The sequence below is a fragment of the Schistocerca americana genome, chromosome 11 (genome assembly GCF_021461395.2).
Source record: "Schistocerca americana isolate TAMUIC-IGC-003095 chromosome 11, iqSchAmer2.1, whole genome shotgun sequence".
NCBI lineage: Eukaryota > Metazoa > Arthropoda > Insecta > Orthoptera > Acrididae > Schistocerca > Schistocerca americana.
In genome coordinates, this window is record NC_060129.1 from 206,924,952 (window position 1) to 206,952,281 (window position 27,330).

A 27,330-nucleotide genomic window follows, 5' to 3' on the forward strand; every position below is an offset into this window, starting at 1 on the left:
GAACACCGGACGGTGCAAGCAGGCGCTCACCTTGGCGAGGCGGATGCCGACGACCCACCGGTGCAGCGAGGCCTCATCCTCGGCACACAGGAACTTGATGTACTTGGTCGACTTGGGCTGCTGCAGGCGCGGGTGCTTGATGGCGAAGCAGAAGTCGGTCGGCGCCTTGTACTTCTTGCGCCAGCCTACGCCGTAGTAGACCTGCAAAGCGACGGCGGTTTCAGTACACTGGGGAGGCAGCTGGTCGTGTGCTGTCTCTGTGGGCTTTACCGGGAAATGGACGTGACAACTACACTATTGGCCATTAAAACTGCTACACCACAAAGATGATGCACTACAGCGAAATTTAACCGACAGGAAAAAGATGCTGTGATATGCAAATGATTAGCTTTTCAGAGCATTGACACAAGATGCTAACATGAGGAAAGTTTCCAACCCATTTCTCATACACAAACAGCAGTTGACCGGCGTTGCCTGGTGAAACGTTGTTGTGATACCTCGTGTAAGGAGGAGGAACCCGTACCGTTACGTTTCTGACTTTGATAAAGGTCGGATTGTAGCCTACCGTGATTGCGGTTTATCGTATCGCGACACTGCTGCTCGCGTCGGTCAAGATCCAATGACTGTTAGCAGAATATGGAATCGGTGGGTTGAGGAGGGTAATACGGAACGCCGTGCTGGATCCCAACGACCTCGTATCACTAGCAGTCGAGATGACAGGCATCTTATCCGCACGGCTGTAACGGATTGTGCAGCCACGTCGCGATCCCCGAGTCAACAGATGGGGATGTTTGCAAGACAACAACCAGCTACACGAACAGTTTGACGATGTTTGCAGCAGCACGGACTATCAGCTCTGAGACCGTGGCTGCGGTTACCCTTGACGCTGCATCACAGACAGGAGTGCCTGCGACGGTGTACTCGACGGCAAACCTGGGTGCACGAATGGTGAAACTTCATCACGATGGTCGCATCCGTGTTTGGCGACATCGCGGTGAACGCATATTGGAAGCGTGTATTCGTCATTGCCATACTGGCGTATCACCCGGCGTGATGATACGGGTGTCATTGGTTACACATCTCGGTCACCTCTTGTTCGCACTGACGGCGCTTTGAACAGTGGACGTTACATTTCAGATGTGTTACGACCCGTGGCTATACCCTCCATTCGATCCCTGCGAAACCCTGCATTTCAGCAGGATAATGCACAACCGCATGTTGCAGGTACTGTACGGGCATTTCTGGATACAGAAAATGTCAGGCTGCTGTCCTGGCCAGCACATTCTCCAGATCTTTCACCAATTGAAAACGTCTGGTCAATGGTGGCCGAGCAACTGCCTCGTCACAATACGCCAGTCACTACTCTCGATGACCTGTGGTATCGTGTTGAAGCTGCACGGGCAGCTGTACCTCTACACACCATCCAAGCTCTGTTTGACTCAATGCCCAGGCGTATCGAGGCCTTTATTATGGCCAGAGGTGGTGGTTCTGGGTAATGATTTCTCAGGATCTATGCACCCAAATTGCGTGAAAAATGTAATCACATGTCACTTCTAGCATAATATATTTATCCAATGAATACCCGTTTATCATCTGCACTTCTTGTTGATGTAGCAATTTTAATGGCCAGTAGCGTACTTACGTACACCCCATTTCCGACATTGTTCAAAACAATAAAATTACCATCTCCTGACAGTGAACTTCTCCACAAAATTAAACAAAAAACTCACCTCAAAACTCTGTGTTACTTTTATATATTTTTTACTTATTTATTTGTTTGCTTTTCCAGAAATCAGTAGTGCCATAAGGACTTGTGTTACATCTGACTGGGTATTCTACACACAGGGTGGTTATAATTAAACTTTCACTACTCGGGTCAAGTTAAACAGGAAACTATTTACCATATGGGTAACCAACTGCACAGGAATGAAGTCCAGATTGTGTGTTTCGTCAGTAGTGTCACCGATACGACTCCCCGTCGAGTCCGGGTTCCGTAGCGTCTAAACACGAGCAATATAGTTGCAGACGTCGACACGGATCCGGACGAGGTGAGGGGGGCTTTACTCGTAAAACAGTTTTATCCGAAAGATGGCAACCGTGTCGCTACTCTTTGAGAGTACTGACACGTTTAAAGAATAGGGAGAGACTTCTTTCCACACTGGGGTCGAAGAATCCCATTCGGAAGTTCGAATTACTTGGCGATTCGTGAACGGCTCACGAGAGGTGCCGACAGCCAGTCTTACTACACTCTGTCACAGAAGTTACTGTCGTCACTGCTGAGAAAACCGGACGCGAAGTACGATCTTCGAGCGGTGCATGTCTGTGTCACAACAGTCGAGAACACAACAGTTGAGAATTCCGCGGCTCACTGTTCGAGAAGTGCTGTGAGTGACTGCGAAACAGTAGCCGCACGAACTTCACAGTACTCGTTGAGTTTTGCAACGTGGCGCACATGTCACGTTTCTCGTAAAGGTCCAAATTCGTTACACGTGACCTAGGAATGTTTTTGTAGTGTGACAAAGCACATTTTACACTCACTGTCGCAGTGAACACACTCGAGTATCGCATCTGGGAATCGTCATCGGCAACAAATGTTGACGAAGTCCTCCCGCACGATAAACGAGTCGGCCGTGCGGTACGGCTTCGAGGCATGGTTCACAATCGCTCCAAATTTTTTTCCTCCTTTTCTTTCTTCACGTCAGTTGCCTTTGGCGATGGGTAAGCAAATTGACACCTACCCACCTAACCCAGATCTCGGGTCATACTACAAGTCAATTTATCACAAGAACCAGGTATTTTGCTTTCACATCAGTTGTCTTTGCCAGCACGTAACCAAACTCTCATCTACCAACATAACCTAGACATCGAGCTTTACTACAGATTGGTTTGCATCACAACCACACTTTCACATTAGTTCGCTTCACTAACTTACAATCGTACTGCCATCTTATAACCCAGTCTAGACCTCAGGCTACATTGCAGATCACTTCCATCACAAACTAGATTATGCCTCCGAGACAAAGTTAATAACGTTTCAATATAGATGCTGGAAATCTGCTGCATATATATATATAAATATCAGTAAAATAAACACTTTTAATGGACAAAAGCAGAAATTGAAAAAATATTTTGTTAGTACTATCGAGGTTGACATTTCCTACGAATTCATTAACACTATTCGAACATAACCAGAAAGGAATATCTTGCAAAAATTATGTTTAATTAGCACGTCAGTAGTGCTAATACTTATCAAATTACGAGCTGTCTATTAACTAGGCACTAACTGGCAGATCCAGTACCACACAGACACACATTACGGACATGAGCTTAATAACGAGGACAGGCGGTGTCGGTACCTACGGGTGCTCGAAGCTGAGGTTACGAGCTAACGAGAACTTACGGTGCGGGCGTTTAGGCGTTTTGCACTACTCTGTTAACAACTTTTTTATAATTTACTGTTTCATTTTTTGAGCGTGTCTTTTTTCTGCAGTTCCACTACACACGAAATTAAATGAGTGTCAAAGATGACTACACTGACATTAAAAAGTTTCAGACCCGAACTCGGAAAAGAAATCGGAGGCCCCCGCGTACCACCTCCGTCAGCTCCCGGCCCCGTCGACCGCACACTCACCTGGTTGACGTCGAAGGAGGCGAGGTGCGCGAGGTCGCGGGCAGAGGACCCGCCCCCGCCGCCGCGCGCCTTCTCCTTGGGCAGGTAGTAGAGGCCGGAGGCGCGCAGCACGAAGTGGTGCCGCTTCCAGCCCTTCTTCGACTCCGACTTGAGGAACAGCGGGCCCTCCACCTCCGGCACGCCCGCTCCGCCCGAGAAGAATTCCTGCGCAGAGAAAACGGCCCCGTCACTCGCTCCGTCCGGCCGTCACGCCGAGAGCCACTTCCCGTTCCGGTGCGCCCGACGCACCGTCGCCCGGTACGTACCTCGAGCAGCAGGGTGCGGGAGTGGTCGTCGAAGTCCGACTGCGCGCAGCCGCGCTGCCCGGGCGGCAGCAGGAACAGCTCCGGGCCGGTGAAGAGCGCCACCTTCTCGGGCCGCTCCACGAACAGCAGCTTGTTCTTCGAGTCGCGGGTCCACATCAGCAGGTTCTCCACCAGCAGCTCGTGATCCTCGTAGGCACGCTCTGTCCACAGAGAGGAGCCGACACTCAGAACGCGCCCTCCTCGAATTTCACTTTTTCACTTCGGGACCTACACGTCACGCGACAGAGCGAAATGCAACCCCGGCCGTAGCGGGACCTGCCTACCCCGTAGCACGAGCGACTCTGTACGAGTACACCCTTTACGGGTGAGCTCCACCTTCCCACGACTCTGGCGACAGATGGTAGTCGGTCGTACTACGGCCGAGTAAACCCACCAGTTCAGTTCCGTCCCGTTCCGTGCAGGTGTAACCTAATTTTGCGAAATTACGTCTGAAAAGTTAAAGTGAGCAGTATTTATAATGTAGTCCGTTACAGACAGTGAACGAGTTCAGATATATACAACATCGGAGAACAGAAAAGGAAATCCCCACCCCTCTCCATCGCAAAGTGTTGAGACGTCCTCCTCGATCGACGATCGGTACGAGGCACCCGCGGGGCCTCTAAATTGGGACAGATGTACGGAGACACTCTGCGTGCCGACGAATTGTCCAAATTTCAGCCCGAATCCCCCTCCTAACGCTCCACGTCGTCTGTACAGTTCTATCCGTCCAGTTTTTTTCTGGCACAGCCTATAACTTACGTACGAGGACTATCCGGTAAGTCAGTTGCGTCAATTTACGACAAGGATACGAGTACACTAATAGTTTCTTTATTAAGCTGCACACAACTTCCAGCACCGACATTCAGCTACACAGTGCGAACGAAAACACAGAAATACTGCGAACGAAAATGCGGACGGCTAGCCGAGCCTACGGGTCGCGCCACACCGTCCAGCCACGAGTGGCAGCCGTGCGACATTCTCGATACGTCGCAAGCGTCAGTTGCAATCAGGAGAGTATCCCACGTAGCCGCGAATGTGTTACGTCAGAGTGAATTCGAACTTGGGCAAATTGTCTGTGCTCGTACGGTGCAGTGCTTTCGTGACCGAGGGAGTCCAGTGTTTTTTGTACTGGAAGGTACCGTGTCAGAGACTTCAGTTGCTCACAGTGAGAGTGGAAAAACTTTTGCTGCAACTCGTGAAGCTACGAAAGAGTGTCGACCGGTCGTGACCGACAGTCACCGGAGAGGACGGTGACAGAAAATGAGACGATGACATTCGCAGAAGTCACTGCAGTGCCGAACGTCCCGCTCACAAACGACCCCGTCGTCACCGAAACGGCACGGAGGGAGCACGGCAATCTGGAATTCCAGTGATGCAAAAGATCAAACAGGAAAACGTGGTGTCAAAGTCGTAAAACACGACTACGGAGCAACAGAAAAATGTCATTCGGTCAGACGGTTCATTTCACACAGTCTACGACTTCGGGTCAAGTTTACGTCACGAGAACGAAATGTGGCTGGGGCCGGTGACGATTCGGCCAGCCGTGCCGCGGTATTCCGAGGGCCTCGAGGTTACTCTGTAAGGTCGAACTACTGCCACCGTCGCCCCGAGCGCGGTCCGTCCCATGGCACAACGTTTGTTCTCTGACGGTGATGCCGTGTTCTGCGATGACGGCGCCCCGGTTCATACAGCTCGCATAATCAGAGACCAGTTTTACGAGTATGAGGTCGAACTGTCCTCCCCTGGCCACCGCAGTCTGCGGATCCGAGTACTATTGAGCTGATCTGAGTACTATTGATCGATCTTTAGTGGTCTATATTGAAGGGCTGGGTGTGTGACTGCAGTCTACCTCCACGGTCATTACCCAAACTTGCGACCATTTTGCAGGAAGTAAAGAATGAGATTTCACTGAAAACCAAACGTGACCTGTACGTATCCATTCTGGGACAACTGAAAGGTGTTTTGAATGTGAACTGTTTTGCTGCACTACTAGGCATGCTAATGTGTCGCATTTTTGGTGTTTCTGGTTTTCTGTGCAACCCCCCCTCCTCCCCGCCCCCTCTCTCCCCAATGCCCCACTGTTTTTCGATAACTGCCCATTAGATTAATGCACTCGTCCTATCGAAGAATGAGTTTCTCGAAGGCCTTGTCGTGTAATTCTGCCACCTGTAAACCGAGCAACACTTTCACACTCTCTTCTAACTTGTCATCACCTCCAAATCACTGTGACATCACTATTTTTTCACCTTCAGAAACAGGTGAAAATCACTGGGTGACAAAGCAGTTCTGTACAGAGAACGATCGATTGGGCCCCAGTCGAAACTGTTCGGCGACGTTCGTGTGCACGGGTCAGTACGTACCGTTGTGTTACCGTACACAAAAACGTGCCAGAATTCGACTCGCAGATCTTTCGCTCTGGACGGTTCCTCTGAACGTGTAGTTCACAGTAAATTTCAGACTTCATTGTACCGCCTCTTCCCATAAAATCAGCAAGAAGTATTTTCTTTCTGTCCCAAAAGACAGCAGTTACCGGTTCTCACGTGGAAAAAATTTTGCGGCACTTCAGAGGCTGGTGTGTCTGGACGGTAAGGACTGACCCCCCACCCTCCCCACACCTCACAAATGGTCGTTTTCCCGTCCACGTTGCCATTTTCGACCCCCCACTTCACGGCTTGTCACTACGTGACTGTGTAATTCTTCCCCTTCTGCAGAAAAATTAACGTGGTTCGCAATCCCCTACTTTTGCAGACACCGTTCAGAAGCTTCGTGACGCTCTGTGCACAAAATTTGTGATAACTGACCTTATCGGCCACAAATCTGTAGAACTGTTGTCTGCGATATCAGAGAGGAAACTAGCTGACGATTCTGTAATTGTGAAACGCTGAACTGTGCCAGTCGCGTCATTAACCTTCACCTGCAGTAATTATCTCGTTCCACTTTCATCCCCACCAGGGACGTATGTCCGATGTTTCCAAAACAAATGGCACCATTTCTTTCAGAAGTCGTGATGTTCTCTGTGTGCACTGCACAACGAGCGCCTACAGGTTTCACATTTTTTCGCACGTCGCTCCCGGATGGCGAGATTTTCGAATACGGCAGCCGATCCCATTTACAGTGACGGCGCAGACGACAGCCTGCAGCCTTTGCACAAGTGGGCACCGCAGCTATCCCAAACCACTAAGCTAAAAGTATTCTCTCGACGAAAGAGAAGCTACCGACATCGGCCGCAAACGGGTACCGAAATAAATCCGACAGCGACGAGTGAAAATTTGTGCGGAGCCGAGATTCCGACACGAATTTCCCACTTTACGCGACCTATCACCTCCGCAACTTCTGCTATCAGACCGTGCTTCCCGTCCTACCCAAATTCACGACTTCTCGCAGATTACGTACGTATCCCTCCCGTCTACCGGCCCCGTCGCTCACGGCCTCACCCGATCTGTACTGAAGGTATCACTGTTTACCATACATACATTTACACCCGAGGTATCTTCAACCGAGTCAGTGTAGATGAATCGCGTCAGTTCCCACATCCTGCCTCTAGAAAAATCTTCTCACACTCAAACACAAATTTTACTCTAGTTGCAGACAGATCAAGTACAGAGGGAAGTGATGACATTGGGGAGGGCATACGGCCACCAATTGCCAGCAACATTGCTTCAACCTGTGCAACTGTGCAGACCCATGAAGTAAACAGGAGAAGAGGAAGAGCCACCAATAAAATCAGGACAAACAACCGTAAATGTCTCATCCTTCCTCATCGACACAATACTGGCCGATGCAAAATGATTATTTGATAGCGAAAAACGTGGACTTACAATGCTCCATTCCCCGTACTCACTCGATCAATTTATTACTGAACTTTTTGTTTCTTTATATCAAACAGGAGGGTGTAAGATGAACATCAACAAAAGCAAAACAAGGATAATGGAATGTAGTCGAATTAACTCGGGTGATGCCGAGGAAATTAGATTAGGAAATAAGATGCTTAAAGTAGTAAAGGAGTTTTGCTCTTTGCGGAGCAAAATAACTGACGATGGTCGAAGTAGAGACGATATAAAATGTAGACAGGCAATGGCAAGGAAAGCGTTTCTGAAGAAGAGAAATTTGTTAACATCGAGTATAGATTAAGTGTCAGGAAGTCTTTTCTGAAAGTATTTGTATGGAGTGTAGCCATGTATGGAAGTGAAACGTGGATGATAAATAATTTGGACAAGAAGAGAACGGAAGCTTTCGAAATGTGGTGCTACAGAAGAATGCTGAAGATTAGATGGGTAGATCACATAACTAATGAGGAGGTATTGAATAGGATTGGGGAGAAGGAGTGTTTGTGGCACAACTTGACAAGAAGAAGGGATCGGTTGGTAGGACATGTTCTGAGGCATCAAGCGATCACCAATTTAGTACTGGAGGCCAGCGTGGAGGGTAAAAATCGTAGAGGGAGACCAAGAGATGAATACACTAAGCAGATTCAGAAGGATGTAGGTTGCAGTAGGTACTGGGAGATGAAGCTTGCACAGGATAGAGTAGCATGGAGAGCTGCATCAAACCACTCTCAGGACCGAAGACAACAACAACAACAACATATCACACAAAAAATTCGGCTAGTGCAGTTTTCACCATATTGCAAGAAGCTAGTAATCCCTTTCGCTACTGCGGCTCAGTTCTAGAATGTGCCTCGCCGGTCCACCTACCCATGTGCAGCTCGGGCAGGTGCTCGACGACGGCCCAGCCCGGGTCCATGGCGGTGTGGTTCTTGTCGGCGAGCAGCCGCGCCACGTGGCCCGCCGTCATCGACTCGTCCACCAGCAGGCTCTTGGAGCTGCCGTCGCCGCCAAACGCCTTGATGAAGAGCTTCTTCACGCTCGCCTCCCGCATCTTCTCCAGTGCGATCTTTATCTTCTCCGCCTTGGCGCGGCTCGCCACGTCCATCTGCGACACCGAATCGGTCAGTACCGCTCCCCACCCGAGATGCGGCTGCCGCGAGAGAGGTCAGAGTGCAGTTTTTTGTTAATAAAATGAAGTGGTCCGACAAAAATTAAGTCGGTCGCTCGACCGTTTTAAATATTTTAATTTTGTGTATGTGATTACCTTATAATTGAGAAGTTCAAAACAGTTCTTTAAAAAAAATTTACCTTTCACATTTACTGACTGGTGGCCATTTTTGTTTGTAAGCGCGTGACAATGTTTCAGTTTAGAGACGTTAGCAAAAATACTAATATCTCTGCACTGGGTTAAGTTACAACATTGCAATTGGCACCATTGTTTATAGAAAAGTGTCCTCTACAACATTGTCTATTAGAGAAAATACCCTAATTTCAAAAATAACCAGTCAAAATGACCTCCAAAGTTTGGTATCCAAATTTTCAAAAATCCACTTTTAGGCCCAAAAATAACAAACAAGGAGTGAGTTATGAGAGTATTTTTTTCCTATAGTTAGATGTCATATAGAGCAAGAACACTTACAAATGTTTCCTTGATTTTTTATGAATTTTTGAAATTTGAAAATTTTGATTTTTTGTAAAGTTTGGTGTTAGTTATCTCAGGTGGGACTGAATATAAAAATATGATTTTTGCAGAGTTTGTACACCTATGTGATAGCAACATACTGTAGAAATTTCAACACTGATATCTGACTGAACGAAGATATGAATTTTTGAAAATGAGGAGATAATTCACATTACTCTACAACCGATCTTACGGCAGTTGCCTACTCGTGTGTGATATTGGCGGGATATAATCAATTATTATTGAACTGAGGTACTGAATTATATACAAAAAGTGGAAACATCACTGAAATTAACATTTATATTATTTTTACATAGGCTGCTTAAAAGAAATATTTTCAATTAACATCCTTCGAGATGCGACTGTTCCTAAATTTGGTGGTGAATGTTAAGAACACACATTTCTTCAGACAGCTTCTGCGATATACAATAAGACCCACCAGTCGCTGTTGTAAGTTCGAGCACTGAAAGTTTCCTTAAAACATTTGTCATTGGTATCCAGACTTTGTCACTAGCAGACTTTCAACCTCTGCAAGCCACCACTGTCCATCAGACACACATGCCACTATGTCATTCAACATTAAAGAAAGAGATTTAAATTTACTGACACAATGACCCTCATAAATTTCGGTTTCTGATATTACACAGCATCGAACTAAGTTTTCTGCAGTGCCAAGGAATTTGTGGAAATGCCTTGTTCCTTTTATTGCTCTACAGTTTTCAAATCTGGTTTGGAGTGTCATTTTCATACGCAGAACCACTTCTTTCGTTCTCAATCAGAAAATAGGTAACGCCTTTAATATTATCCTTGAGAAAGGCATACGTGTCCTGTATTGTGAGAATTTGGTCTGTGGTTGGTCTTTGTAGGCTGGCTTTACTTCACATTTTGTTGTACCTCCTACAATGTTCAAGTTTTACTTTCCTCAAACCTTTAGTAATAGGCTTTTTATGAACTTTAAAAGTGGATCACGGCAGTTTCTTCCAAAAATGTGGTTGTACTTCAGAATATATTTCTTCTCATGATACTCACACACCGGTGCTACAGAAGAACGTACTCAAAATTTAAACAAAGTTTGTCTAACTTCATCAAAGTCAGACATTTTCAAGTTTTTTGAAACTGAACTGTAAACTGTTTCGTGGCACACTTCACTTGCTATCTGTCCAACAGAGCACTGTTCATCCATGTTATTGCATTCCAGTTAATCTCTCAAAACTAATTACAAATTACACACAGAACAAAGCACATAACACATTTTACACTCTCGATGAAGTAAGTACATCCACTCTAACAGAGGTTTCAGAACACACTGACTACAACAATGTGGTTTAGGCCTGTCCCACCCCTCAATTAAAGCGACCAAGACTTATACAAATAATTTTAAGAACAGTTATTATTATTATGTTCTTTAAGTTTGTTTTTGGGTTTTCAGAAATACTATGGGAAGAAAGTTTATTTATGTTGCAGATAACGTGGAAGACGTCGCACGACGATCACCACGGAAGTTCGACGTAGCGGCAAGTGGGCGAGGAATAAAACGAATGCCGCAAACTACTGCGAGCCGAGGAAGAGCCCGGGCCGCAAGGGTGTCCAGCTTCCTATGTCGGCGTCGGACGACGTCAAAGGAAGAGATATTTTCCTTCCTCTTTGTAAACAGATTGATCGAGTTTCGAAAGGTTCGTGTAAAACGTATAGGCGGGTGACACATTAGGTGGGACCCGATGCCTGTAATACTTCCAGTTATTAAAAAGTTGTTAAAATGTAAAACCAATAGTTCATCATCGATATAGATAAAAAGTAGTAAAGATAAAGGAAAGGAAGAGTTGCGGCATCAGAACGAAAAGTGATACATCGCTCAGCATCGAAGGAGGACGTAGACTGCGGGCATTACGTGGTGAAAACAAATCAACTGATAAAATAGTAAGACTGTAATTAAGCATAAAGCCACGTAACACTGCAGATGCCACACCCAGCAATAATGTACTTCTTTATTGACAATTAACCTAAACGTAAATGGGCATTTTTATTACCATAGAACAAAAGTGAAAGCTCCGATTGTATTATTAAAAATAAATGAACAAAATGAATATTTGGAGATAGTGTTAACTAAATGTATGTCACAATTAAATGTTATTACAATGAAACAATAACCGATTTAAATAGGCAACAGCCATAAGATCAGTTGTAGAGAAATGTGAATTATTTCCTCATTTTCAAAAATTCATACCTTTGTTCAGAGTCAGATATCAATGTTGAACTTTTTACAATATGTTGCTCTCATGTAGGTGTACAAACTGTTCAACAATCATATTTTTATATGCAGTCCCACGCGAGATAACTAACGCCAAATTAAAAAAAAAAAAAAAACTTCGAATTTGAAAAATTCATAAAAAATTAAGGAAACATTTTTAAGTGTTCTTTCTCTATATGAGGCTAGTAGTATATGATATCTAACTATAGGTAAAAAGTAGACACTCATAAATCACTTCTTGTTTGTTATTTTTGGGCCTAAAAAGTGGATTTTTCAAAATTTGGATACCAAACTTTGGAGCTCATTTTGACTGGTTATTTTTTAATTTAGTGTGTTTTGAGTAATAGACAATGTTGTAGAGGACACTTTTCTAAAAGCAATCATGTCAATTGCAATGATGTAACTTAAACCAGTGCAGAGATATTCAAATTTTCGCTAATGTCTACAGACTGAAAAATTGTCATGTGCCAACAAATAAAAATGGCTGCCATCCACTAAAGGTTCAAGATAAATTATTTTCAAAAACTGTTTTGTACTTCTCAAATATAGGGCATTCACATATAAAACAATTAAAACACTTAAAAATGGTCAACCAAACGTCACTGGACCAAAAGTTACTGTTTTTTGTCACTAATTTTTCAGTTTTGTGTTACCTCTGCCTCATTTCACATACAGTGCTGACCACTAGAAAGAAAGTGCAATTGGGTAACCCTGCTAAGTAAACAAATGCATTACACATACTCTTAAAAAAAGAAAAAAACTGGAACTGTTACAAAGTCAGCTTAACCACAGTGTCACAAACAGTTCAGACAAAATTGTTGCACTAGCGCCCCACCTGGCAAGAAAGGCGGACATCTCCGAGCTTCGTACGTGTCGTAAAGAGTAATGTTTGTTTCTAGTTCTTTTTCTACATAACTTATGGAATCATTTTTGTATCTGTGTGGTCGGAGCTTGAATAAAATGTGGAGTGACACAAATAAAATAAAAGTAAACACTAATGAACAAAATGACATTAGCTGCAACGAACATTTCTGACCTTTTTTTGTCCTTCAATTTTTCCTCGGATTTTCCCTTCGGTGGCTTCCTGCTCCAACTTAACAATAAATAGAGAGCAACCCTCCCCCTTTTTTAAACGAGAAAGGACAGGCATATAATTTTTTTTAATATGCTAGTTTTCCTTCACTTATTTTCCACAATATTTCTGTGGCTACCCATTTTTATGATGGGCACACTTCTTTTAGAGTAATAATTTTGCACAGAATCTAATGATTTTCAGTTTCTTATACTTCACTCAATTCTTTCAAAAATGAACAACTTTAGCTGACACAATTACTTCATCTTCAAAAGACCTCCAAGGTGAATACTCAAGTGTGTGCAGGTCTGCTACAGTAAAAATTGTGGCACTACTATCTCCCGTGTCACAAAACAGTCTCAGTGCTTTTGAGATTTTAGTACCGTAGGTGCGTGGCAATTTCCTGCATCTATAAAGCATTTTCATTTGAACTGTAGTGAAGACAATTTCACAGTTTCATGTTATTGTGCAGGTAGAAAAAATCTTACTGCAAATCATTGTGACTTATTACCTACTAGCCATTTCATTCTATAAAGAAACCAAAATCTTCACTAAATGCCTCTAGGTTAGAAAAGAATCTCAATCAAACAGTGATGTAATGCAATATTTGATCCCCCTCTCGAAGTCCGTAAGAAAGCTAAAGGATGGCACATATAGTACCTTCTTTTAGTTACTGCTGAAATTTATTGGACTAATATACTGGCTTTTGTAAAATAATAATAATAATAATCTATTATTATTATTATTATTTCCTTCCTTTATCAGACGTTATGTCTGGTTAAAAATGGAAAGTGACGCGGACCTTGATCAAGAGATATATGTTACATTGCATTTAGGAACTTTCGGGTAATTGAACACACATCAATAATTATAGATTTCTGTAGTTGTATATATACGTTTGGATGTAGCTGTATTGCGTTGATGTACTGGTGGATATTGTGTGGTATGACACCTGTAGTTGATAGTTTAATTGGTACAATGTCAACTTTATCCTGATGCCACGTGTCCTTGACTTCTTCAGCCAGTTGGATGTATTTGTCAATTTTTTCTCCTGTTTTCTTCTGTATATTTGTTGTATTGGGTATGGATATTTCGATTAGTTGTGCTAATTTCTTCTTTTTATTGGTGAGTATGATGTCAGGTTTGATATGTGGTGTTGTTTTATCTGTTATAATGGTTCTGTTCCAGTATAATTTGTATTCATCATTCTCCAGTACATTTTGTGGTGCATACTTGTATGTGGGAACGTGTTGTTGTATTAGTTTATGTTGTATGGCAGGTTGTTGATGTATTATTTTTGCTACATTGTCATGTCTTCTGGGGTATTCTGTATTTGCTAGTATTGTACATCCGCTTGTGATGTGATCTACTGTTTCTATTTGTTGTTTGCAAAGTCTGCATTTATCTGTTGTGGTATTGGGATCTTTAATAATGTGCTTGCTGTAATATCTGGTGTTTATTGTTTGATCCTGTATTGCAATCATGAATCCTTCTGTCTCACTGTATACATTGCCTTGTCTTCACCATGTGTCAGATGCGTCTTGATCTATGTGTGGCTGTGTTAGAGGATACGGGTGCTTGCCATGTAGTGTTTTCTTTTTCCAACTTACCTTCTTCGTATCTGTTGATGTTATGTGATCTAGAGGGTTGTAGAGGTGGTTATGAAATTGCAGTGGAGTAGCCAATGTATTCATATGAGTGATTGCTTTGTGTATTTTGCTAGTTTCTGCTCGTTCTAGAAAGAATTTTCTTAAATTGTCTACCTGTCCATAATGTAGGTTTTTTATGTCGATAAATCCCCTTCCTCCTTCCTTTCTGCTTAATGTGAATCTTTCTGTTGCTGAATGTATGTGATGTATTCTACATTTGTGGCATTGTGATCGTGTAAGTGTATTGAGTGCTTCTAGGTCTGTGTTACTCCATTTCACTACACCAAATGAGTAGGTCAATATTGGTATAGCATAAGTAATTATAGCTTTTGTCTTGTTTCTTGTTGTCAATTCTGTTTTCAGTATTTTTGTTAGTCTTTGTCTATATTTTTCTTTTAGTTCTTCTTTAATATTTGTATTATCTATTCCTATTTTTTGCCTGTACCCTAGATACGTATAGGCATCTGCTTTTTCCATCACTTCTATGCAGTTACTGTGGTTATCCAACATGTAATCTTCTTGTTTAGTGTGTTTTCCCTTGACTATGCTATTTTTCTTACTGTTCCGAAAGCCATATTTATGTCATTGCTGAATACTCCTGTTATCTTTAGTAACTGGTTGAGTTGTTGCTGCCAGTAGTTTTAGATCATCCATGTATAGCAAATGTGTGATTTTGTTTGGTTATGTTCCAGTAATATTGTATCCATAATTTGTATTATTTAGCATGTTGGATAGTGGGTTCAGAGCAAGGCAGAACCAGAAAGGACTTAATGAGTCTCCTTGGTATATTCCACGCTTAATCTGTATTGGCTGTGATGTGATATTATTTGAATTTGTTTGGATATTAAGTGTGGTTTTCCAATTTCTCATTACTATATTTAGGAACTGTATCAATTTAGGATCCACTTTGTATATTTCCAATATTTGTAGTAACCATGAGTGGGGTACACTATTAAAAGCTTTTTGGTAATCAATGTATGCATAGTGTAGTGACCTTTGTTTGGTTTTAGCTTGATATGTCACCTCTGCATCTATTATCGGTTGCTCTTTACATCCTCGTGCTCCTTTGCAACAGCCTTTTTGTTCTTCATTTATAATTTTGTTCTGCGTTGTATGTGTCATTAATTTCTGTCACATCATCTGTGTTTTTAGATACATGTTAAATAATTTAGTTAGATGTGAATGTGTTGAGGTGAATTTCTTTAGCCAGAAATTTGCTACTTTATCTTTTCCAGGGGCTTTCCAATTGTGAGTAGAATTAACTGCTTGTGTGACTTCATGTTGAAAAACTATCACTTCAGGCATTTGTGGTATCATCTTGTATGAGTCTGTTTCTGCTTGTGTCCACCGTGCATGCCTGTTATGTTTGGTGGATTGTCTATTTTAATGTGTGTGTTATCTATTGTCTGGTAAAATCTCTTTTGGTTTGTGTTGAATGTTTGGTTTTGTTTCCTTCTATTTTCACTTTTTTTGTATCTTCTAAGTCGTTTGGCCAATGCTTGTAATGTCTGCTTCTTTTCATCTAATTGCTCTATCGCTTCTTGTTGTGAGATTTTACCTAACCTTTTTCGTTTTTTGTCTGATATTTCATTTCTTATAAATTGTGTTAGCTGTCCGATGTCTTTTCTCAGTTTTTCTATTCTGATCTGTAGCCTGTGTTGCCGTGCTGGTTTTGTGGGTTTCTTCTGTGTGTTGGTTGGTTCTGATCTCTGCCTAGTGTGTATATTTAGTGTAGTGAGTGCTCCTACATAAACCAGTAGTTGTAACTCTTCCATAGTTGTATTTTCATTTACTTTGTTGTGTGTGATTGTGTTGATAGTAGTATTTGTTGTTTCGACTTGTGGGTTATTTGGTGGTCTATGCAAGAATGGTCTAATGTCTGTATTTGTGTCTTTGTATTCTATATATGTCAGCTGAAATTTCTCTTCTATATCTAACATGTGTGTCACTTCGTGTTCTATTTGTGCTTGTTCTGGTGGCTGTCTTAAGATTTTGTTTTCCTCTGATTGTTTAATTGATGCGTGTTGTTCTTTGTTTGTTTGCTCTGGGATGTTTGAGTCCATTACTGTATTTTCTTCTTCTTCTGATTGCACATTATTTTGTTCTAGTATTTGTTGTACTTGTTGTTTGATGTTTTCTAATTCTGACTGGGGTATCCTGTTATTTTTTATTATTACACGGATCTGATCAGCTAGTCATTGTTCTCTTAAAAATTTTATTTCTGGGTATCTGGTAATAAATGTTGTGTATACTTGTGATCTGTATCCAGTTGTGTTGGTTCCTAGGTTTGTTGCTTGGTAATAACAGAACACGAGGTGTCGATTAACTTCATTTGACCATCTCATCCTGTGTCTTTGTTTTCCTTCTAGGGTGGTTGCAGGAAGCATGTCCTGCAAAACACCTCTATTTGGATTTGAATCGTTTTCCAGTTGGCTAGCAGTGTCGTTACCATTGTGGGCGGGCATAGGGTTAAAGCGTCGTCCCCGACCATGACGGCGCTTGTCCGAGGCTTCTTTAGTTCTGTCCTGAACCAACTAATCACAGTAAAAGGGGGGTTAGCCCTATTAGTGGTTTGTTCTTTTTGTCGCCTTTTACGACTGGCAGAACATACCGGAGGCTTATTCTTTTCCCGGGCCTCCACGGGGTGTATTATTATTATTATTATTATTATTATTATTATTATTATTGTTGTTGTTGTTAGGCTTTTTAATACTCCTTTAATATTCTGTCAAATGTGAAACTTTGAAGTACACTTTCCTGTAACAGTTCGAGATGTGTACACGGAAGTGTTTGACAGGAGTCTACTACGAAAAAACCAAGATGGCACAACACAAAACATAATGGTCTTCTACTAGTGGGTTCCTCAAATTAAATATTAAAATGTTACCATTAAAATACAAAGCTTACTGTCACATGTAAACCAGGCGAGACCCCCTGCTGTACTGTTAAAACATTAATACGTACGAATAGGAACACGTATCTGCCACAAGAGGCGGCTGCACTGCAGCCACTTCCCGTACCCTCAGCTATCGGCGAGGTACCAGTCACGACAGTCACCAACACCCCCGTATAGCACGCACCGACTACAGTATTACCTAATGTCGTACGTCTCAGTCCTTTCACTTCAAAGCTGTCGAAAATTTGCAAATATAGAAAATGTGAAAATGAACTGCACAAAATTCACAAAGGCCCGAGAGTAAACCTCGCGTATTTAAGTCGGCACACTATATACCGCTTACGCGGAGACAGTCGTCGGACAATGTCCGCCAGGGCGAACACTGTCGGATCGCTACGCACCTCGGTACCGACAGATTACACGACAGAAGAATCGCGACGTACGAAGGTGTGGGCGACTGCCGTACGTATTTTAATGACGACTTACAGTACAGTACCGTCACATTACGTACGTCCTCGTGTTCTGACAACTGTATACTTTTCCTTATTTATCCGAGTTTTAACAGTACCGCACACGCCTCTCGTCACATTTACGAGTGACGTCTCACTCCGTACACACAATAACGGAAGAGCAGTTACGTTTACATAACTGTATTTAGATAAACCTCACCTCTCATTTCGTATCGTATTTGTGTTAAAATGTTTTCACAGATGCAGTCAAAATGTCACACCCGACAGTGTACTGACGAATCGAACAGTCCAGGTGGAGCGAGTGTTTCACGTAGTACTGACATGGCAGAGGTGACCCCGAAACGGACACTCCAGTTTCCAGCACGTCGTACCGACTGCCGGGAGCGCGCGACACGAGCGAGCGCCAGGGTGACGGCCTCAGCCTAGCGGCGCCTGCACTCACCTGCGACGTCGGCGAGACGGGCTGCCCCGTCTTCCCGGGATCGGCGGCTCCGGACGCGCCCACCACCCGCCCGCCGCTGCCGCCGCTGGACGCCGAACTCTCGCTGGAGAGCATCGATACATTGTCCGAGAAGGCGGAGTCATTGTCGGGGCTGTCCGTCCGCACCACTGCCGACAGAGTGGGAGCGTGACCAAAAATAGATAAAAGAGAGAGTGCAAATATCTTACAACACAGGATGTCTGTTTTAACTCTAAACTACAAAGTATCTCAAAATGGTGCACCGTACGAGAAAAGGGTCATAGGTGAAACGCCGATATTAGTAACGGGGGCATACGTAAGTGCTCCGAGTGGCTACGTGCCGCGTGGGAGGGGTCGACACCATATTCTTAAATCAGAAACCCACTTTCGTTGCACGTTCAGATTCTACACCGACAAAATACGTACAGTTCACTCGAACCGGTGTTTTGCAATCAGTGCGTGTCTTTTTGCAATTGATAACAGATGTGTTTTGTGTTCTAACGTTTCATATTTGTGTTTGAAATTTACTTCAGTGTCGAAAATTTGACTGTACAATAAAGTACGGTCGGGATCGGTGACATTTCCCTTCCCCTCGGCCGACACCGTCGCCGTCGCCGTGCACGACGTCGGCGAGTATCGGTGGCAGGCAGGCGTGTCGCTACCGTTTCCCGGACGTTTTACCTCGTTACAGACGTGGCAGTTTGCACTCTGCCGGTGCGAGTGTCACAGCAGTCAGACACGCACACCGAATTCGGTCACCGTCTACATTACCGTACGACCGGCTCATTTTACAGAAATGTCAGTGTCGCGCCGTATCGTTAGTACTGTAGAACCACATTTGGCACATTTGAGTAACCTCTGAATGCAGAGGTTTACATTTCCATCGTAAATGAAACAAACAATCAAACGCATCGATTCTTAATTGGAAAAACCGGAACACTCGATATTTGTGAATTATGACACCACCCACCACGAGAGGGGAAACAGTGGTCCGAGTATACAGTACGTATTTTTTAAGAAAGAATATGAATATGGAATAAAATGGGCATCTCATTTCAAAATACAAATTTGATGCCACCCGTGCTGGAGGGGGGGGGGGGGGGGGGGGGGTTAGAAGGTAGATGTTCCACTACCAATAATACCTGCCTCCCCCCCCCCCCCTCTCTCTCTCTCTCTCTCTCTCTCTCTCTCTCTCTCTCTCTCTCTCTCGTCTTCATACGAAAGACATGTATTTTCGGCGCTCTGTTAAATATGCTTTTGGGTGGAAATTAAAATTATATTACGAAACGAAGTTGTTTCAATAGTGATTCGAAATGGTTATCCCCGAATTTGTAAATTGATCCTGACAGTGACAACGTAAAGAAATTTTCAACAGACGGAGAACAATGAAGACAGGTCATACTACAAGAAAATTAAGAAGACAGCCACGAAGACTATATTACAATTAATACTACGTTTCTAACAGACCTATAAGGTAAATTTCAACTAATTTCTGATGCTATTTCCTTACAGTCACTTTTTGTAGTGTTGCCGACCCGATCTGCCATGCACGGTCAAATTTCAGCACTATCTCAATCAATAATATGAAGTCTGCCTTATCCGTAACTTATTCCATCAAAATTCAAAACCGAATCAGATTTTCTATTTTATATTTTCACAGCAGAACCCTGAGGAAAGGAAACACTACAATTGGCAACCGTGACAGGACTTACAATATCCGTGATGCAAGTGCATTTATTATAAATTTTGGTCATACTATCTAATTTTAATCACTTAATAGCATCAGAAAATGAATTTGGACTAGTTCTCATTCATTTCAATTGTAATGTTACATGCATGAAATTTACAACAATATTGTTTTCCCTGTTATTAATTCGTGTTAATTTTCATTTTCATGCTGAGGAAATTAATTTGTTAAAAAAACATTTGCAACATAAGACTGAAGAACAAAAGAAAACTGGTGAGTACAGAAATTTATATTTTTTCCAGTTTCAAGCAGTCATCTGTACTTCCTTTATGCCAATCCATCTATTTCAAAATTATTTTTCTAAATTGTAGTTAAAATTGATTTACTATTATTGCAAATGATACGTGAAGAGCATATTCACAGTCATTTATTTGTGAGAGGGAAATTTCAGTACCAGTTTAATAATTCAATTTCTAATTAAAAAATCATATAGAAATAGCCATTTCCATAAGAGAAATTTCAGATTTCAACATATCATATTTTGAAATTTTTTTTTTTTGCCATTGGAAAATTTTATTTGCAGTTAATTACGAAAAATCACAAGATGGGCGCTAGACACGTAGAAATTGTTTCCGCGGAAAACAAAATTTTGAAAAACAATCGAGACAAATTGCCGGCTCGACAGAAACCACCATTAGTCTTGGAAGGAAATTTACTGACTTATCAGACAAGGTTACGTGACAAGAAAAGGTATTTGTGGAATTCAGTGACGAGAAAAAAATTGACTTACAATGATGTAATGAGATATTGTTAACAGTAGTTTTTGAACAACAGAAAACCAGTATCCAAGTTGACGAATTACGACACACACACACACACACACACACACACACACACACACACACACAATTCCGTAAAAACAAACGAAGAACACTTAGACCTGACGATTACAGGCCTTTCAGACAGATTAAATGATGTAACATTGGAGCAGAAATCCTTACAGGAAAAGTTAGAAAAACTTGAAGACAGAGCAGATCTAGCATCTTTAAAGAATGACACAACTCTAGCAGAGAAACTTGTACATGGATGCAAATTATGTGATGATTATTTAGATGAGAAGTTTGAGACAACGACACAGATCATTTTAGACAAGACAAAGGAACAAGCAAAGGGAGAAACAGATAATATTCAGGCAAAGAGGTACGTAATGTAATACCAAGTTTGTCAGTGATATCAAAACCCATAACAGGCAACCAAAACACAAATGAGAATCCGAATAATGCTAGACCCAGCACACAGCCGAAAATAGGATTACCAATGAGTGATACAAATCCCAATGAACCATTTCAATGCTACCACAAGATCAAAATTACTATCAGACATCACCACATACTATGCACAGTTTGACACAAAATGCAGGACCCATAATACCATCGGGAGTAGCTGATGAAACATTAGTACGACATGGATACTTTCAGACATTTTCATGTCATGAGAGAGACAAAGTGCATCCGATTGTTTTCACCCGCTCTTTTGACGGTATTTTCCCAAGACATTGGTTAGAAGCTGATAAAATTCGATATGTTACAAATTTGTTACGTGGAAGAGCAGCTAAGTGGGAAGCAGCAATGAAAAGACGATGTTTAACATTTGAACAGTTTGAACAAGCATTTCTTGAGGAATTCTGGTCGACCACAGACCAGCAAAGTTTAAAAGGAGAAGTATACAATCCAGAAATTTACAACCCGAAGAAAGAGACTTTACGACAATACTTTGAACGCTACCTAGACAAAACATTACATTGGACAAAACCAGCAGATTTACCAGATGTAATTAGAACACTTAAAAGCCACTTACCATTTCCTTACCATGATAAATTAATAGGAATGTCCGAGGACAACATAAAGAATTTTTTCAGTTATGTTGGTGAGATAGATGATGTTTACAAAAATGAGATCAGGAATTTCAATCAATTGTATCCGATCTATCCAAGAAATTCGCGTACACACAACAACAGAAATGACAGAGGCTATTGGAATCCGTCTCCGACACCACAAAAAAACAAACAATTCACACTACATTGGGACAAATCCATTCAATATTAGGAGAAACAACTCGCAGCATTGGCAAGGAAACGGAAATTATTACTATAATGGTTATCCGAACAGTAATTACAATTGGAACAATAACAGTTACATTCAAAATAACAACAGAAGAAAGAACCAAAATCATAGAGATCAAAGAAGAGAGGATAACAGGTACCATCCAGGATATTTTCAGAGAAACAACATACAACAACATCCAAACATGTATTGCAGGAATAACAGTAATGACAATACCAGTTACAGTCATGGGCGAAATAATGTATAGGGAAATCACAATGGACCACCGCCACGACACATGCAATACAGCAACCCTCAATTCCTACCTAACGGAACTCCCAATGCGACGCGAGATAATGTCAACAACTAAACAGCTGATACTTGGGTCACGCGCAACACAAATGTAAATATTATTGAGTTGGGCAATGTACCCAACCCGCAGCAACAACCGAATTTGCTGGAAAACGAACGACGACCGAGCTAAGCGCTCGAGTTATGTTCGAGAGGGAGCAGAGCGCAACGGAACAGACGATGTGTTTTCTCTGATATGATGACAGTAAGAAAATAGAAAAGGAATTATATCAGGATGTAGATTTTAACAGTACCAGTAAAACAAAGATTATTCAGGCTGTAACACGAGTTATGATTGGTAGTTATGAAGTGGAAGTAATGTTAGACACAGGAGCAGCAGCAAGTGTCATTTCAATGTCTTTATAAAATGAACTCAAACAAATAATGAACATACAAACATTGCCAGTACAGAATTGTCACATTATAAGTGCCACCGGTAACAAATCAAAGAATGTGAAATTTCAAGCTCTCATTAACTTCACATTTTCAAATATACCACTCAATTACAGTTCTCTGGTAGTAGATAAATTAGTTATGCATTGCATATTAGGAATTGACTTTTTGAATGACTATCAAGCAATCATAGATTAAGGAAAAGGGAAATGTCATTTAACCGCAAACCAACAACAACTGACAACAGAGTTAACACAGGGTAAAAACTTAAATAGTAAACAAGGTAAGTTTGAACAGTTACATTTTGTGTATCCACCAGCAACAAACATGTGATTTAACTTTTAATGAAGCTGTATCTCAGGGAATTAAATCTAATGATTTATATGAGAAATGCACGGAATCTCAATATCTGACGAAGGAACAACTTGAATTACTTGAAGTTTTGCAGCAATTTGCTGAGGTATTTGTGGAGAAACCTGGAATTATTGGAGGCTATACTTATGAGATGGATGTTAAACCACACAAAACATACTGTAGAACATATTATAATATTCCTTGGTCAAAGAAACCCGCAGTTTTGAAAGAGATTGAAAAAATGCAAGCTTGGGGTATCATTGAAAGGTCACATTCACCATATTGCAGTCCGATCCTAGCAGTTCATAAAGAGGATGGTAGTGTAAGGTTAGTGCTGGACGCACGAGAAATTAACAAAGTTATAAATTTGGAAGAACAACTTTCAAAATTTCATAATGTACAGTATTTAACCAATATCGACCTACGCCCATTGTTTTGGCAGGTGAACCTCCATAAAAACAGCCATAAATACACTGCATTTCTATGTGAGGGACATAGTTATCAATGTTGTGTTCTACCCTTTGGTCTACGAGTGAGTGCTGGAGTATTTATTGAAGCCTTAGATGCTGTCCTTGGACCGCAATTATCACAAATCACAGTTTATGTTGATGACATTGTCATTGCCACCCCTACTTGGGAAGAACATGTTAATCTTTTGAAGCAACTTCTGACTAAATTTTCTGACGCAGGTGTCACTATCAATTTATCAAAGACGAAATTGGGGAGGAGAGAAATCAAATTCCTTGGTCACATCATATCAACTGAAGGCATTTATCCAGACTCAAGAAAAATTGATGCAATAAAGAATTTTCCATTCCACAGAATCGTAAACAACTCAAAGCCTTTCTTGGTCTATCTCCATTCTTCAGGGAATTTGTACCCTACCACCTTCTTAACAGTCCACATCTTCTATCTTTACTCAAAAGAAATAATATTTGGAAATAGAGTTCTGTCAGACAGATTTTGAAGCGATTAAGAATGCTTTAGTAAATGCACTGTTGTTATGTCATCCTGACATGACGTCAGACTTTTGCCTAGTAACAGATACAAGTTCCTATGGGCTCGGAGCATTTTTATTCCAAATTCATGTAGAAAATGAACAAACAGTCATCAAACCTATAAGTTTTGCTAGCCGCACGCTCACTGAATGCGAAAAGTCATATTCAGTGACCGAGCGTGAAACACTTGCCATGGTATGGGCATATCGCAAGTTTCGCTACTTTCTATGGGGAAAACGTACTAAGCTTTATACTGATCATCAAGCTCTTTCTTTCCTGCTATCATGCAAGTTATTACATCCACGTCTTGCACGCTGGTGTGCATCACTACAAGAATATGATTTTGATATTATATATATAAAAGGAGAATCCAACATTATAGCCGATGCTCTATGTCGTTTGCCACAGGCCTACAAGGATTTTCAGATGTGACAGAACAAACACCAGATTTCAAAATTTTACTCATGTATGACTGTTCATTTGCACCTTACTACAAAAACAAGTGCAGGAAGTTAGCCATATTGCAGGACAATGATCCCAGGTGGATCCAGATAAAGAATAAATTACGTGCAGGAACAGACCCACATCTTGAAAAATATTACACATCACACAAGGAAGTACTATTTCACCGATGAAACCCTGAATCACAGCATTGGTGTGTTTGCTTACCTGAAGCTCACGTTGATGATTTTATTTTATTTACACATAGAACTTGGGGACACTTTGGTGTAACCAAATGTACAGATAAGATTATACAATACTGCTATTTTCCAAATTTAAGGCGAAGAGTATTGAGGAATATTAGGAAATGCATCATATGCCAGAAAGCCAAATATTCTAATCACACAAGCATGAATGAATTGGATCCAATAATACCTAAGAGGCCAGTACAGCTAATTTCTTTAGATATTGCAGGGCCCAATCATCAAGCACGTGGAGGAATAACATACATCCTTGCTGTGTTAGATGTTTTCACAAAGTATTTAAAATTATATGCTTTACGTTCAGTTTCTTCCAGAGCTATTACCAGACGTCTATTAACAGATTATTTTGTAAGAATAGGAAAACCTGAAGTTATGATCACGGATAATTTACCAGTTTAGAATGGAAGACTTTTATTGAAGAACAGAATGTTAAACGTATTTTAATTTCTAGAGTTCACGCGGCAGGAAACCCGGTAGAAAGAACATTTCGAGAATTTGGACAGTTTATGAGAACACACACCAGAGAAGCACACAAAATGGGTAGAATACTTAGCACCATTTGAATAGTGAACAATTTAACTCACATTTCTACTGGATACACACCAACCAAATTAATTATGGATAAAACAGAGAGAAATGAATGGGCAGACCCTCTACCTAAATTTACAGCAACAACAAATCCTATTAGTTTAGAAGAAAAGGTAAGACAAGCTTACACAACATTATGTGACAAAACTAAGGAAAGAAAGCAGAAATATGACAGAGGTGTCAGGAAAGCACAAACATTTCAAGTTGATCAGTTAGTTTTACTAAGAACACATCCTAAACCCACAAAACTGAAACATTTAAACAGGAAATGGCAGGTCTTATACTCTGGACCATACCGAATTGCAAATATTCCACACCCTGGCTGTTATTCATTAGATTATCCATTAACACATAAACACAGAGGTCTACATCCACACAGACATTTGAAAAAATACATGCAGTACAATGTTAGCTAATAAGAAGAAGATAATTAATATGATATACAGTTATGATGGGCCTACATTGAAATTATACAGATACTTAAAATCTAATGAATGCAGGTAAGTCTAGAAAGCACTGTGAACCATCCAATAGCTAATAAGATATTTGGTTATAAGAGGAGTTGCTATTGAGGCATATACACATTAGAGGAGGCAGACAACTGAAAAGAATTATTTTCTTTAGGAGGCATGTGATAATAGTAATGTTGATAAGAGTGAATGTAATTTTAGTTTAATAAGAGGATAAATAGTAATATGGAGTAATGGAATATAAGACTAGAAAAGGGTATTATTATTATTAATACTGTTGAAGTAAAAAAGTAAGTGATGATGAATAAGAGGGGGTGTGTGTGTGTGTGTGTGTGTGTGTGTGTGTGTGTGTGTGTGTGTGTGTGTGTGTGTGTGTATATATATATATATATATATATATATATATATATATATATATATATATATATATATATATATATATAATGCTGAGGAATAAGTATGTTATTTTGTGACGAATGAATAATGGATAGGTGAGAATGTTATGAGTAATTGAGAATATGTTGAGAGGAGGGAAACTAGATTTGAACGCTATATCAGATGTACTCATGGAATACAGAATGAAAGTAGTGGAAAGAATATTATTTATTGAAAGATTGGGACTAGTGTAGTAGGGGATACAACCCGTCGGCTTTGGAGAATGACGTCACAAGTCGCCAATCGAGAAGCGATTCTTCTTAGTGTTGTAGCCCCCTTCAGTGGCTGATAAGTGTTTTTTGGCTTTTTAAAAAAAAATCTCACGAGATAGAATAAACAGATCCACTTCATTAAGCAATCAGTAAAAAAACGAAACTGAAACATAACAGAAAAAGCGAAAATGGTAAACTGCTCTCTGGCGACTTGTGACGTCATTGTCCAAAGCCGACGGCTTGTATCCCCTGCTACACTAGACCCGAGAGATTGGTATCCCAGAGATAATAACTTATGTGATGTCTTATATATTCTTATAACTAAAGGTGAAAGTATAGATTTATGTGGAAAGAATTATTTACAGCAGCCACTGTTAAAAATATACCAGAAGATTTAAATCTGTAACACTTTAACACTAATCTAATGGGAACTTGTAATGAAATTTTCGGAGTTATGTAGGCTTGACACTTCAGATTGGAAGAATTATTTAAGAGAACATATTTAGCAGTCATATAATGGCATAATTAAAGCTCATTTGCTGTACTGAACTAATACACAATTAAACAGAAAGGAGAATAAGGAGAAAACAAAACGTCAGTCCTCTGTTGTGGCTCGTACTCTTATCCCTCCCTCAGAAAAATTTTTACATGTTCATGAAATATTTGACATCATATAATTTGTGATTATCTGACAGTATGGAGAGACATACACACATATTTATTTATGAATAAACTTTTACAGGTACCACAAGGTGGGT

General features: G+C 41.1%; 1 protein-coding gene across 3 annotated transcripts in view; it reads right to left on the reverse strand.

The window, feature by feature from the left end:
- The window catches only part of LOC124553572 (amyloid beta A4 precursor protein-binding family B member 1-interacting protein), a 528,575-nt gene that overhangs the window by 28,875 nt on the left and 472,370 nt on the right, over positions 1 to 27,330 (reverse strand). For all 3 annotated transcript variants that reach the window (XM_047127415.1, XM_047127417.1, XM_047127416.1), the window contains 5 exons: positions 18,261 to 18,427; positions 8,670 to 8,907; positions 3,937 to 4,136; positions 3,632 to 3,835; positions 31 to 201 (listed from right to left, as the gene is read on the reverse strand). In XM_047127415.1, coding sequence (XP_046983371.1) covers positions 31 to 201; positions 3,632 to 3,835; positions 3,937 to 4,136; positions 8,670 to 8,907; positions 18,261 to 18,427 — 980 coding nt within the window. The remainder of the gene's footprint in view (positions 1 to 30; positions 202 to 3,631; positions 3,836 to 3,936; positions 4,137 to 8,669; positions 8,908 to 18,260; positions 18,428 to 27,330) is intronic.